The sequence below is a fragment of the Hyposmocoma kahamanoa genome, unplaced genomic scaffold (assembly GCF_003589595.1).
Source record: "Hyposmocoma kahamanoa isolate Upper Pololo Valley unplaced genomic scaffold, ASM358959v1 289, whole genome shotgun sequence".
In the NCBI taxonomy this organism is placed as follows: domain Eukaryota; kingdom Metazoa; phylum Arthropoda; class Insecta; order Lepidoptera; family Cosmopterigidae; genus Hyposmocoma; species Hyposmocoma kahamanoa.
Window position 1 is genome coordinate 1 of NW_020653777.1, and position 14,667 is coordinate 14,667.

At 36.6% G+C, this 14,667-nt stretch overlaps 2 protein-coding genes across 2 annotated transcripts in view; one reads left to right on the forward strand and one right to left on the reverse strand.

The window, feature by feature from the left end:
• Positions 1 to 290: 290 nt before the first annotated feature.
• Positions 291 to 12,593, reverse strand: LOC113229207 (conserved oligomeric Golgi complex subunit 7-like). The gene is made up of 11 exons (XM_026462728.1): positions 12,509 to 12,593; positions 12,342 to 12,428; positions 9,071 to 9,151; positions 7,916 to 8,089; positions 7,443 to 7,589; positions 6,808 to 6,925; positions 5,311 to 5,480; positions 4,401 to 4,502; positions 3,978 to 4,110; positions 3,240 to 3,373; positions 291 to 516 (listed from the first exon to the last, which is right to left on the reverse strand). The coding sequence occupies exons 1-11, from the start codon at positions 12,509 to 12,511 to the stop codon at positions 361 to 363; spliced, it is 1,305 nt and encodes a 434-aa protein (XP_026318513.1). The 5' UTR covers positions 12,512 to 12,593; the 3' UTR covers positions 291 to 360.
• Positions 12,594 to 13,938: 1,345 nt separating this feature from the next.
• The window catches only part of LOC113229210, a 9,531-nt gene continuing 8,802 nt past the window's right edge, over positions 13,939 to 14,667 (forward strand). The window contains exon 1 of the mRNA XM_026462731.1: positions 13,939 to 14,080. The gene's annotated coding sequence lies outside the window, so the exon portion shown is untranslated. The remainder of the gene's footprint in view (positions 14,081 to 14,667) is intronic.

Genomic DNA, 14,667 nt, shown 5'->3' on the forward strand with positions numbered 1-14,667 from the left:
CTTTACAGCTACCAGTCCTGGCGAGAGATGTCGCTATTCACTGTATTCATTAAATTTTTATTGAATCTGTAATAGATGTTGCAAGGTAGGTATTGTGAGGAGTTGCCTCTTTTTCATATAAAAAAGAATTGTTTACTAATAAGGACGAAATATACTAAATTCCGCCGTTCATGCCCACGATTTTGGGCACGAACTTATTAAAATCCAGCGCTTTGGGAAAAAATCCGGTTAAAACCCGGGTGAGTTGATTGGGTTTTGACCCACTGCCAATCTCTGGTGGTCACTGTCAATGAAAGGCGATTGGAAACTGGTTTAAACGTCTTTTCGTGCACGTATACATTGACGAAAAGTACCAGGACGTTATGAAATCGAAAGACTTACCTCAACAGCTGGCGCGTAGTAAGGGTAAATGGCTGTACCAGCTATGTTCTTTGCTTTATTGTACGCAGCGTCCATCCAGGAGTCGCATCGTTCGGCTACTGATAGAAGTGCCCTGGATTGTTCTAGAAGATCGTCCTGAAGAAATGTAAAATACATTTTTATATGACACCAAGTCACGGGACGAACATGTCGTGCGCCTGGTAAGTGATACGCCTATCCATAACAGTGGTCGTAGCATGGCAGAATATGTGTGATAAATCTTCCCGTGACAATATTTAATTCAGTTGATAAATCTAAATTTGCTTCACTGATAATGAACTATTGTTATACATTTTGAAGAACAAGGACAACGACATAAAATTGCGTATATAGCTATCTTTGTTGTTTAATCATCGCCGCGAAAATAGCGAAAGAAACAATTGATGACACCCGTCAATTGTTTAGAATTCGGGCTGGCCAATCGAAGTGCAGTTGTCACCGTAATGATTTGGCAGAACAAGTTAGCAATAGTAGTTTATGTGACTGTTACATAATGAAAGGCATTAAAATACAAGTGTGGGTTTCATAAAAACATCACACGAGCGTTTTATTGTCTAATTTTGTACAGTTACATACACTGCTGTACATACACATATTATAAGCTCTGTATGATGTGCTCAGGAACTGCAGGTAACGACAGGCATTGCGGCATTGGTCAGAGCTATTATCAGTAATTATTAGTAAAATAATGTAAAAAAACTAATTCTTCACGCATGTTACGCAACCGCAGTCTTTTTTAATTGATAGACAAACTAGAGTCGGCCACAACTATCATAATATCGTTCGATATCAAGTAACGTGATACGAGAACGTGAGATTTGTCAAAATACACACATCAAAAGTGTCTAGGGATCAAGTGAATATTTTTGAAATAAAAATTATTTAAGCAATATTTACCAAATCCAGTCTTCCAGGACGACTTCTTACTTTAATGCTTATGTTTTATTTAACCGCTTACCCCTATATTTAATTAAAATAAACTAAAATTGATGTTTTTTGCAAATTGTGGGAAAAAACTCAAATTAACGGCGTCAATTAAATTACAAAAAAATGGCGAAAATGATGATTTTGCTCATTTTTATTGTAAAGATAAGAAAATTAATAATCTGTATTTCCACCATTAACACGAATCACACAATTACAGCGATTTGGCATGCTTAAGATGAGTTCATCAAAATCACTTTGAGGAATGGCCGCCCATGTGTTTTGTAACAAGTCAAAATATTGTTGTAGAGTATGTACGGTATGCATACTCGGCACAGCTCTTCTTTGAAGCATATCCCATGCGTGCTCAATTGGATTGAGGTCTGGCGATTGAGCAGGCCACGGCAGAACGTTGATACGAGCTTCGGCAAGAATGCGTGTTACGACTCTAGCCGTGTGTGGACGTGCGTTGTCATGCATTAGTTGAAATGAATCACCCAACTGGCCTCGCAAAGGGATGATAACATCTGAAACAATCCTCTCTGCGTAAACTTGAGCATTGAGGTTACCCCTGATCCAAATGAGATCGGTTCTTCCGCCGATCCAAATACCGGCCCATATCATTATTGTTCCCCCACCATATGGATGAACTTCCTGACAATATCTCAAACGTTCATGACGTCCAGATGTTCTCCAAACTCGAGTACGTCTTGTATCCGGTCTCATACCGAAGCGGGATTCATCCGAAAAGCACACATAGCGCCAGTCTTCTTCCTCCCAGTTTCTGTGTTCGCGAGCCCATCGTAAACGGGTCCTGCGATTGCAGGGTGCAATAGGTGGAACTCTGAGCGGCCTTCGGGATCGCAGACCCACTTCACGTAAACGATTTCGGATTGTTTGATCGCTTATTAGCAAGCCTGAGGAGCTGTGGAGCCTCGTAACCAACATCATGGCAGTCATGGTACGATTCCGTCGAGCAGTATTTTGGATATACCGGTCCTGTCTGCGAGTCGTGATGCGAGATCGTCCTCCATGTCGCTCGGCCACGCTGCCCGTCATGCGATAGCGCGTCCAGAGGCGACTTATGACGCTCTGTGTAGTGTTAAGAGTGAAAGCCACAGCACGTTGCCTGGAACCAGCTTCCAACATTCCGACGGCTCGCATCATCACTTCTCGGGTTAAATGATGTCGTCTCTCCATAATAATGTAAATTGTTTCGGTTCCGGTGCAGATATTGTAATGATTTTGTCAAAACGCTATAACTCATTTTTATACAAAACCACATTGACAAACGATTTTCTTCTTATTATCGAATTTTAAACAATATTCCTTATTTAAATGTTAAAACTCACTAAAAAGTATCAATAGCGATACAAAAAAGTTAATATAATTAACCCTAATTGCAGCAATTCTCTTAAACGTACTTGATCCCTAGACACTTTTGATGTGTGTAGTTTGCTATTGACATTTCATTTCGAATAAAACTTCATCTCGACTGATATTAGAATTGAGGTCCAATAAAATTGTTTCGTTTTTCAGAGATGTTCGAAATTTGAATGTAATAATAAAATCGCATTTGATGTTATTATTAATCAATAATAACATTTTCACAGATAAGAAATTTGTTCTAACAAAATAGTTTAATTTTATGCTGTTTCAGTGCAAACGAGAGTTGATATTTAAAAGTGTTATAAGTTTCATTTGCTTGATGGGTTGTCAGGGATTGATGGCCCTTATTTCGTCTCTATTTCTGTTAAATACTCGATGTATATAACAAACAATCGATCTAACCAACAATACCAATGATGAACATACATTTCGCAGCTGTATATATGTGAAGTCTTAAAAAAATCCAAAGTACCAGGCGATTAGAATCATCGAAGAAGTTCACTGACCTGTTTTAACATAGGATCGTTCAAGTTCGCCAAAAACAGCTGACTTTGTAGTTCAGTGTACCGCGGTAGTAGCTCTCTTAAAGGCGCATACGCAGCTTTGCCCAGTTCTTTTAGGGTTGATGATTGTATTGTTTCTAAAATAAAATAAAAGAAAATATATTTTTCATCACACTTGCTCGTAAATAGTGTCATGATATGCGAGCAAAGTAGACCGTAATGACTTAAATGTGTGCCCACGGCCTTTTTCATTGTATTATCGCCGTATGGATTTTTTACAACAATATTAGCCAAAACTAAACATTTGCAATTAAACCGTATTTTACTAAACTTATTTTGTGAATTCAAATGCTGCAGTATTTTAAGAATTTGGAAATTATTTATTTTATATCTAATACATTGTGACTGGCACGAGTCTGTGCCTTTTATAACATTTTATTTCGAGTTGTATTATCTATGGAAGAATAGCTGGCAATCTGTTTAAAAAAACCGACTATTTGCAAAATCCGTAAATTATGTTGTGAAGCGATATTTATTCATACAAGAAATAAATTATCGTCGTATCTATTTCGTCGCAAATGTGATGAAAAACATTTGCGACGAAATAGATACGACACAAAACTCGAGTTATTAAAGCCCTCAGCGTTCGGCTTCGGGCTTCTAATAGACCCTTGTTAGTAATTTCCTATTTACAGTTTATAATACACAATGTACTATTATAGTGTGGAAATAATCACGTACCTTTATTCTGCCTAGGCGCATCCATAATACTCTTGATACAGGCCACGAATTCGTCTATATCTCTTTTTAGATCTGTCAAAAGTACTAGGCCTTCATCAGGAGAAGAAGATAGCTTCAGATTTGCCGACACTACCTGAAAGTGCGACAAATGTCATGATGGCAGCGGAGTGAAAGTATTCTCTCTAGCATTGATCTTTGAGGTCAATGCTCTCTAGAAATAATTTAAGTACTTTAATATTGTCAGAAAAATCTTGTTGAAATGATCCCGTGTGTAGCGTGACATACCTGTTATGTAACTGTCACCCCTCCCGCACCGCGCATCTACCTCAGGAACCGCCTCAGTTAAGCGGTAGGCCTGTAAATGGCTAAGAGACAAGTATTTTCGAACTTGTCAGTAACTTGCTCTAAGATGAACTACAGTACCTTACTAGGCGAAGGTTCCAAGGAGACCAATAAATCGGTGTATAGTTTGATCAATTCTGAAACAGGAGTCTCCGACTTCAGCACATCAGTTAACCATTCAACCTGTAACGGGACAATGTATTATCAACTTTAATATCTAAATTGCATTAAACCGATTTATGGAAAAAGAAAGTATTTTTTCGGATCACAATCGCGTGTATTTGTATTTTCAAACAAATTAATACAGAAAAACAGATTGAGTTTTTAAAAATCTTATGTCATAACGCAAAGGAAATTCTTCAGGAGAGAGACAATTGCACATCTCGCAGGTTCGAACAAGGAACGAACGTGATACCCGCGCCGCGTGGTTTTACAATGATGTGAAGATTGGCTCTACTCCTTTGGCGAGAGGTGCGATGGTTGAAACGTGACAGTGGCACCAGTTCTTCTGAGCTCGTCCCATTACAATGAAAAAAAGAAACAATGGAAGTGACTTAAGTTCGATTACTATCAGAACCGCTGTCTCTCAAACATTCGACGACGAACGAAATGAACGACGACAAGTTGGAGATGTTTATATGATTTACTTTCGTTTCTGGTAACAAAAAAATATTACCACTTGTATAAACATAAATTTACTAAAATTAAATAAAATTGAATGAAGATACGAAACACAACCACAGATCTCAAGTGCGACTATCATTGTTGTACTCCAAAGTAGCAAAATAAGGCATTATTCTAGATAGACACGACCATAACGTAAAAAAAACGAAAATTGCGGACTGAGCTCAAATTTGGGGAACTCCGCATACTGTTGGACCACGTGCCATACAAACTAAGCACTTCTACTATATTTATTGTTCTGTGATAACGATGGTAGAACATACCCTCAGAATCAGAGAGGTGGCAGTAGAGAGAACTGGTAACTAACCTGTTTATTAGCATCGGCAGTTAACAACCTAGTCAAGGCGTATATAGAGTGATGATCTAGTCTCCTCCAGGCGGCGGCCAGCCGAGCTGCAGCAGCCCGTCGCCAGCAGCGAAGCACAGACACGCTACGGGACATACCGCTGAATAGCGCTACATAAGTAGCTGTTTTGTCTGTGAAATAGGGTTATAAACTAATGACAAGGGCTATTCTTTTAAGGTGAGTCACAGGAGAAGCAGGGGGCCTACCACAACCTCTTAAAACAATAATACTTTAACCTTGCATTGACTTTTCGTACCATGACGCGCTTAAAGTATGCTTATTATAATGTTAAAACTACGATGTTTTATTGGCAGCTTTGTGACTAATTTTAATTAATTGTAGTTTTAATAGATTCCATTATTACATACTTTTCTTTTTTTAGCAGTTAAAAACTCTGAAGGTAAATAACATTACGTACTTTAACATTATACTACAATAGGACGATTCGAAACATTAAAAAAGAGAGATAAGGCATTAAACAATTCATATAGCGTTATTTATTTCCTATTTTTAGTAAGGAATAGACAATATTGGGAAATCATTCGTTCTTTCAGTCACTTTAGTAATAATACATTATTTGGTTGATAGGTTTGTCGTGGTATTAATATGAGTAATTTTACAATAAGCTTACATCGAAATAAGATTGTTTTTTGAAAGGTTATGGTAGGCCCCTAGGAAAAACTGTTTTGCTAGATTAAATGGTTTAATTTAAATTAAATTAAATGGTGCAATAGATAATAAAAAAAATAAAAATCCTTTTATATGTATTTTTAAGACTTTAAAGGCCTAAAATATGGGAATGCATTAGTCTGGCATTAAAATAAATTAATAAAATTGAACAAAATCCAAACTTATTTAAAATGATAAGAGATTTCGATATAACATTCTTGCTTTGTAAACAATAGGACGTTCGGTAACTTTCATTCGATAACTTCGTATATAACGTTTGTGTCCTTTGCCGGTTGAGAAGTCGGAGTCGTACGAGTGTGACGTCATTTCAGTTCAGGGGGTCTACTCTCAATCTCCGTCCGACATCCGTCCGAAACAATTAATGCCAAATAAGCAATACTTGACCAAATGAAAAGACGCGTGATGCGAATGAAGCTTCATACTGGATACTTGTCTTTTAATTTTGTCGAATATTACTTATTTGACAGTAATTGTTTGGGACGGATGTTGGACGGAGATCGAAATAGTCCTCCTGTTTCGAATACGACAGTCAGACGTTCGATTCGGGTGTTGTGAATAAAAATGAAAAGAAATTGTACGATAGGAAATGAAACTATTTTTCCGGATTTAAATCGCGTATATTTGTTATAGTCATATAGTCAACCGTGACCATTGACTGTGACTTATTGAAAATTTGTTACACAGGAATTACTCAAGTTAGATTGTTTATAATGAGAAAGGCCAAGTTAGGCCTGCCTAACACATATCTGGAGGTGGAATGTAACTTACCCGGGTCCATTTGAGTGAGAGCTTCAATCAAAGGCGGACTGACTGCCGCTTCTAGCCTGTTATATAGCGTCTCTAGTTGAAGTTTCTTGTTCTCGTAGTCTGGCGCGTCACCAAGAACCTTAAGTGTAACAAAGGTCTCTGTAATGTTTCCGATCGCCTGGTACTTTTTTGGACGATGTAGAGTGCTTTATTGGTGGAACGTTTTTGTCTGTTTGTATGTAACAGGTCTCGTCTGACAACACATATTGTCGGAGGTCGAATACAAAAAAAATCGTAGTTACACTCCACATTCAAGAAATCTGGTAGGCTTAGATCAATAATATGAACAACTGTTTTATTTAAAAAAACCGACCCCAAATATCATCTATTTGGCAAGTGCGCGAAACCGGATTCATCCCCTAGTTTGCCACCCTCAGGGGTGGAATATCAAATTTAAACGGGACCAATATTAAGGTATCCTCTATCCAATAAAAGAAGAATCACCAAAATCGGTTCACAACGAAGTCGGTTCAAACGAAAGGAGTTTCATAGCCGAGCCCGTACAAATAACTAAATAGATCAACAATGTAACCGCCAATTTCCGTAGAACATTATTGATCTGTGCTCCTAGTGATAAAGAGGGTAATCATCCTCACCTCCAGGCTCCCTGTCATGGCAGCTACCTGCTCAGCCAGCTCGTGCAACTTGTCGGTCTGTGTGGGTACACCAGCTTCCAAAATGTCTTCCAGGGAAACTGCCAATGCTGCCCATTTGTCTGCTTCGCGTAACGCTGATGCTGCATTCTATAATATAATGGATGAAAAGATTAAAACGGCTATTTTGACAATTAACTAATTCGCCGTTGAAAGACCAAGTACAAAGACACGACGCAAGCACATAGAAAAATTCGTGAGGTCCGTTGGTTCGTTCCGTGGCTTAGTTGGTATAGCGTCTGGCACGGTATGCAAGAAGACGTCGGTTCGAATCCGACCGGATCGAAGGAATTTTTTCTGAGTGTTCGATCTTTGTATTAATAATTATAACAAACTAATGGACTAATTTCACAAAAAATAATTGAATATCAATTCAATAAAAATTTAAATAATTAATTAATTTTTACAAGCTATACCTCCAACCGGCTCTTAAGCTGGTCAATCCGCTGTAGACTCTCAATGGAGTGTCCAGTCTGCTCCTCAACACCCTGGACTTTGCTCTCCAAGTTCAAGAGCTTCTGCTGAAGAAGAGCACCTTCCATTTGGAGAGCTGACGCATCTTGAAGTATGCGAGGTATTGAAGTCACTATCTGAAAAATTTAACAAGAAAGAAGATCGAACACTTAGAGAAAAATCCTTCGACTTAATTACAGTGAATAGCGACATCTCTAGCTAGGACTGGTAGTTGTAAAGGTGCCATGCTAATGGGTAACGAAATACTTAAATGTAATAAATATTTAAATATAAGTAATTAAATGTAATGGTGGTCAAACATCCTGACATACAATAAAAACACTTAAAGATATTACGTTACTGGCACCTACTAATATAGTACGTTAACGTTACGTACATTTGTGTATGTCTAGAAAAAATGTTACAAGTTGACGAATTTGTAAAAATTCAATATTAGAAATGGTCTAACCTAAATAGATTAAATTGGCACACGGGGTATGAGACAATAAGTTTGAGGGTCTCTGGCCTAAACCGTCTCCTTAGAGCAGACAAGTTTTCAGCAGTGAGATAGACAGGGTGTCCCAAAACTCAACGTCAAGCGGGTAGGGTGGCGAGAGGCCAGGGTAAAATAAGATATCTATGTTTATGTAAATTAGATATGTGATAATAGGCATATTTTAGGAATAGTTGAAAATCAACGACTTTGATCACACAGGTGCTCTCATCATAAATTTTAGTTTTTTGCCATGATTCGTCGCTTTGTGCGCTTCCATTGTACGACACAATAAATAATATTTTTATTGTAAGACTATATTATATGTATACAAATAAAATTTATAGTTGTGTATTTCTGTTGTGTGTGTCTTGCTCGTTCTTCTCAGGGAGGTCAGCGTAGTGAACGAGCAATAGCTTAAAAAATGATTATTCGACTTTGACATTGTGTATTAAGGGCGGTAAATAAAAAATTACTAACGAGAGTTTGTTAGAAAGCCGAAGCTGAGGGTTTTAACGTCTCGAGTTTGCAATTTAAAAAAAAATTTTTTTTTTTTTGAAATTAGGTAGTGAACGCTAGTCCGAAAATGACCGTTGTATACAATTTATTATACGAAGTTTTTTACCTGTGTGGTAGTCTCATCCAGAGAATTAGTTAGCTGTTTCATGTACAATTGAAGCCTGGTTACAGAGTTTGCAACAAATATCTGAAACATAAAATAATAATAATACGTTTTAAAATCCTGTGACTTGACCGAAGATAAACTTGGAAACACACATACAAAAGACTCGTGATGACGTCAATAACAACTTCAGATCATTGGAATGGCTTCTGGGCAAACAGTCCCGGTTGTCCCTTGAAGACAAGCTATCCCATCTACAAAACAGTCCTCGAAGAGCTTTGGAGTTGTGTTGCAACATGGTTGCAACTGTCGGGATCCGCAAGTACGTCTAACGTAGGGCGCGTTCCCATTACGTCCTAACGTTTTATTTATCGTTTATTTATTTATTTTATTTATTACATATTGCTTACAGTCAACCCGAACGCAATAGCAAGACTTAAAGCTAAATGAACAAACAGTATTAAGTAAATTACAAAAATGAATAAAATATGAAAATTGATAAAATTATAAATACAATACCATAAACAATAAATTATTACAGGTTAACATTAATGAACAAATAGATTTTATCTATTTGTTTAAATGTTATAACATTTAAACTAACACATAATACCTATTACTTAATACTGCTGTCTCCAGTCAAGGACTCCAGATAGCGTCCTGCGGAAAACATGAGTTTTGATTCTGAGCATGCAAAAAGGTCCAACGAAGAGTCAAAGTTAAGAAATTGATTTATATACTTAAGTGCTTGGGGCAGAGGAGCTATCTCACACACTCTACATCGTGTGATAGGTACTGCAAATAACCTTATTCTATGAAGTCGCACCAGATTAGTTCTAGGCACCAAAAAGCCTATCTTGGACAACAAAAATGGGTTGTATATTATTCCCTATACTAGACGAAACATATAAGTTACAAGAGCTAGATTGCGTCTCATTTCTAGCATTATTTAATTTACCATACCTAAAATAAATGTTGCGGGATAAAGTAAGGCGTAATATCCGTACATCTTCTTGTATAAATTTCGAGCAAATGTCTTTTGAATTATGTCTAATGTTTGTGTGTGGTTGTGGTGGACAGGGTTCCAAATGAACATTCCAATTTGCTCCGAATAAAAGTGTTATACCAAAGACACAATGTGAGGTTGGTCTTTAACGACTTTGATGGTCTTAAGACGAAGCCGAGACACTTGTGGGAGGATTTACTAATTTTTGTGATACGTTCTCAGAAAGTGAGCTCAGTGTCGAACCACGTGCCTAAGTCTTTCGACTGATGTAGCGCAACCAATCAGAGTATCATTTATTTTATACTTCCTGATTACTTGTTTGTGAGCACGAGAAAAACATAAATATATAAAATAATAAAACATAATTGTCCATTTCTCAACATTCAACTGTAAACTATTAAGTATCGTTGGATGACTGTCGCGTCTAGCCTGTTCCCATATCACGGCTATCTGTCGTGCCTAGCTGTTCTCACATCTTGACGACAATTATCGGTTCACGGCTGCCTCCTTGTCGTTTCACACTGCATTTATCTGTCATCACATTTTTATTGCGACGTTTAATTTATCGTTACGTTATGACCGTCAAAAAAGTCGTGAGCGACAATTAATCGCATTGTTCTATGTGTGAACAACTTAATTGAAATTTACACGCCATGACACTTTAAACTGGACGACTATCTGTCGCCACGACATAATGGAAATGCACCCTTAGAGATACCTATTACAGAGATTCCAAAATGGTGTGCTCAAAATTCTGGGAAATGCTCCATGTCATGGTTCACAAAAAAATTATGATATTCATAATTATCTGAAAATTCCTATTATTTATTTATTAAAAAAAAAACACTTATAAACTATCATGACAGGTTTATAACCTAATAGGATTGTGATTATTAACCTCTAAGAGCAGTTACATGGTTGTTTGTTACCAACCAATGCTGAAAAAATTACTTTCATTCATCACAACCTGCCACTGATAGATTTTAAGTGTTAAAGCAATAATTTGTGATTAAAACACATAATACATTTTGAATATTAACCAGTCTTATGGTCAGACGTTAGGAAACAGGCCACTTTATTCAGGTCTAATCTATCCAAAACAACAACTAAAAACAATTTAAAACAAAAATCCCCTTTCGTAGCAAAGATGTTCACCCAATCAATCTTAAAACAAAAGAGCTCCTTTACAATTGCTCTAATCTTGGCATACAAATTGTTCTTGTTTGGGTTCCTGGACACTCTGGCATTCCTGGGAAGGAACAAGCGGATAGATGGGCTAAATGGGCGATTCATTCTGGTACCATTATATATGATGAATGTTTTTCTCAAGACTTATGCTCCCAGGCTAAGGTTGATTTACACAATAACTGGAAGACTTACTGGTTGTCTTCTAGCAGACAAAAAGGCAAATATTATGCTGGTCTTCAACCAGTAATACCCAAGAAACCTTGGTTTTTCGAGTTCCGCAAGGCCAGTAAAAGAACAACTTCAACTATCATCCGATTGCGCCTAGGACATAACTGCAGACCCACTTTTCTTGCTAAGCTCAGGATAAGGGATCACTCCCTTTGTGAGTGCGGTCTTGAAGAAGGAACTCTTGACCATATATTTTTTAACTGTGCATTATATCCCGTCTCTTTATACGATCTTCTTTCAGATTGTATCCCTCGTCCCACAAATTTTTATAGTATCCTTTCTCCCCTAAAACCTTCTCTACTATTTATTCTATTTAAATATATTGAACAAAATAACATACGGTTATAACTTTTACTATGTGCACAGCATGTGTTTACGCTTTTAATCCAAAGTAGTCAAATAACCCCGTGTTTTGTCTTTGTCCATAGGATGGTGCAACCGATCATCGTCGTTTGAGTGAATCTTGATAAATAAACCGTGTATCTTTCAACCCGGACACTGGCAGAATTGCCCTCAGTGGGACAGAAGCCAAATACCCAACAAAAAAAAAATTAAAACAAAAAGTCCACTTTTCATAGTGCCCCCTTTCGTATAGAACAACTGCTCATAATCACAACAAAACAATTGCTCATGGTTCATGACCCGATCGCAGGTTGCAAAAGGCATTTAAAAAAAACCTTGTCACATCCTACCACATTATTAAAACCGTCGATCTCTCTATGACGAAGCAACCATTCTTACACTAGGGTACGGAAATGTTATAACGAATGTTTTTACAGTATTTTAAGGCGTAATATGACACAAGTTCGTGTGGCCAACAATTTCAAAAAATATTGGAATAACTCATAGTACCTCTTTCTCCTGGTTACCACTAGCACTCCAAGCCTTGTTAATCCACTTCTTCGGATCAAAATCTTCTTCAGCAAATGTTTTCAAGTCCTAAAATAAAAAAATAGGAAGTAAAAGTAGAAGAAACTTTCTTGGTCGCAAAAATATTAAAACATGTATAATTTACGTACCATTTTAAAAAAGGATTGTGTGTTTTGTATTAAAACATTAACTTCCTATTTAAAGTATTATTTTTAACGGAATAAACAAGACAAATCATTTATATTCCGGTTGTTGATAACGTGACAACATCAAAGATTTGGTGTTTCGTTTTTTTGTAATGCTTTGAAAAATTATTGCGTGTGAAAGAGATAGCACCGTACAAGTTTCATTAAGCATATTCTCATTTTAGCATTATATACTCTTAAAAAAAGCAATTAAAGTAATTTTTTTATTAATAATTTTGGCTTGGTTACAAGTCCTTTGAGCCATGGCTACGTTTAATTATGTTTCTGTAAATATGGCCGCCACAAAGAGGATAGGCAATTTGAGGCGGCGCGGCGTGCTTAGTTTGACTTAGAATTCCTCAGAAATGGGTCGATACGGGTATTTTAGTTCGAGATTCGTATAATTTCGCGTTTTAATCTTCGATTAAGGCACAATAGCACTATCCTATTCCACTTTAAACTAGATTTCACAAAATAATTGAAAGTCAAAATAAAATCGACACTTTTTCCTCCAAAAGGCCCAGAGCGAATCCAATTAAAGAATAAAACGATTATAAATTATTGTGTTGTGACTATGACAACAACAATCTATTTATTTTGGATAATAGTACGTAAAGCAAAGCAAAATAATTTTGATTGATTAGAAAATAAAAGAATGTTTAATGAATCATTTCAAATTATAACGTATGTGACTTTCGTGACAATTTTACCATTTACACAATCGATCGATTACTCTAAAAGATTTTTCGTCAAGACAGGCACCTTCTAAATCTATGGCAGGCACTCTCCAGAGTGCAGTGTATTAAAGGCTTAGAGGATGGAAAAAAATAAAATTAAAGGCATGCACGTATTATATCAAAGGTATCATCTGTGCCACACTGTTGCCAGATTAGGCTATTTTTCGCCATTTAGGCTACTTTGAGGGGTCGCTCGGCGACTAACAAAGTGATCGGCGACTCGGCGATGTTTAGCCTATGTTTGAAATAGGAAAAGGCGACTTTAGGCTAAAGTGTCTGGGGAATTACAAATTTTATTGGGGATTTTGTGGGGAATGGAGTTGTAAAACAATTCATTGGAAATAGGAGAGTTCATATTCCCCAATGCCGGGCAGAATTGTTTTTCTTGATTTTTAGGGAATTTATGGCTTGGGCGAATATCAGCTACTTAACACACGTAGGGTCATATTCCAGAACTCTACTCAATGCTCAAATCAGGACTTGAGTTGAGAGTGATTTCTAGTGCTTTAAATTGGCGAATTAACTTCGCAAAAATCTAGCAACACTGGTGCCCTTGCCAGGCACTATTAGATTTAAAAAAGTAATGTAACTCTTATTAGTTTGTGGTAATGAAAGGAGAAAATGGTGGTTTGTGATGGTGGTCGGTGTTATTTGTCGATAGTAATTATTTCAATTTAATTTAAGTAATGAAATTAAATTATAATTTTGCACGTCTTTGTCACATCCAGTTAATATTTTGCAATTTCCATTAAGAACGTTATTTAAATGCTGGTCGTAGGAACGTATTGAACACGTCTAAGTAAGTAAATGTTCATTTAAAATGTCAAAGTATCACGGCTGATTAATTTGAAACTTATGCTTTAGATAGGACAGTTTATATTCGCTCATATTGCGCTTCCACATTTCTCGATCTATAGCAGTCTGCAAAGGCCCTTAAATTCTGAAAAAAATATATTCGCAAAGGAGAGGGGTCACAGCCCATAGAAATTAAATGAAGTCCCGGCGTAAAAGAAACCTATCTAAGAATTTTCTTATATCCGTTTTTGCTCAGGCTATAGAGTTAGGTAATGTATGTTCGTGTAGAAAAAAAAGCCTTCAACAGTTTTTGCTGTCCATTCTTCAAAAATTATTTTATGAAAGTATAATTTGACCAATAAAGGCATGAATAATATAGTAAAATGAAGAAAACAGAAATAAAAAAGCAATGTTTTTTTTATACTTTTCTGTTTTATATTATTTTCTTAAAATTAATGGTGTCCATCTCATAACACACCCTTGCGGGGTGGTCGAACATATCAACCCCTCCTACGTAAAGTATTGTATGTCGAAATTGCCAAGTTTACTGGGTAGCGTTTTAAAGTTTAGAATTCACTGAAATGATAACAC

Excerpts from the sequence above, each read along its gene's own strand:
- LOC113229207 (XM_026462728.1), bottom strand. Across the intron at positions 9,152-12,341 it reads GTGGTAACCAGGAGAAAGAG|ATATTTGTTGCAAACTCTGT; the intron begins GTACTATGAGTT and ends TTTATGTTTCAG. Across the intron at positions 6,926-7,442 it reads CCATGACAGGGAGCCTGGAG|GTTCTTGGTGACGCGCCAGA; the intron begins GTGAGGATGATT and ends GTTACACTTAAG.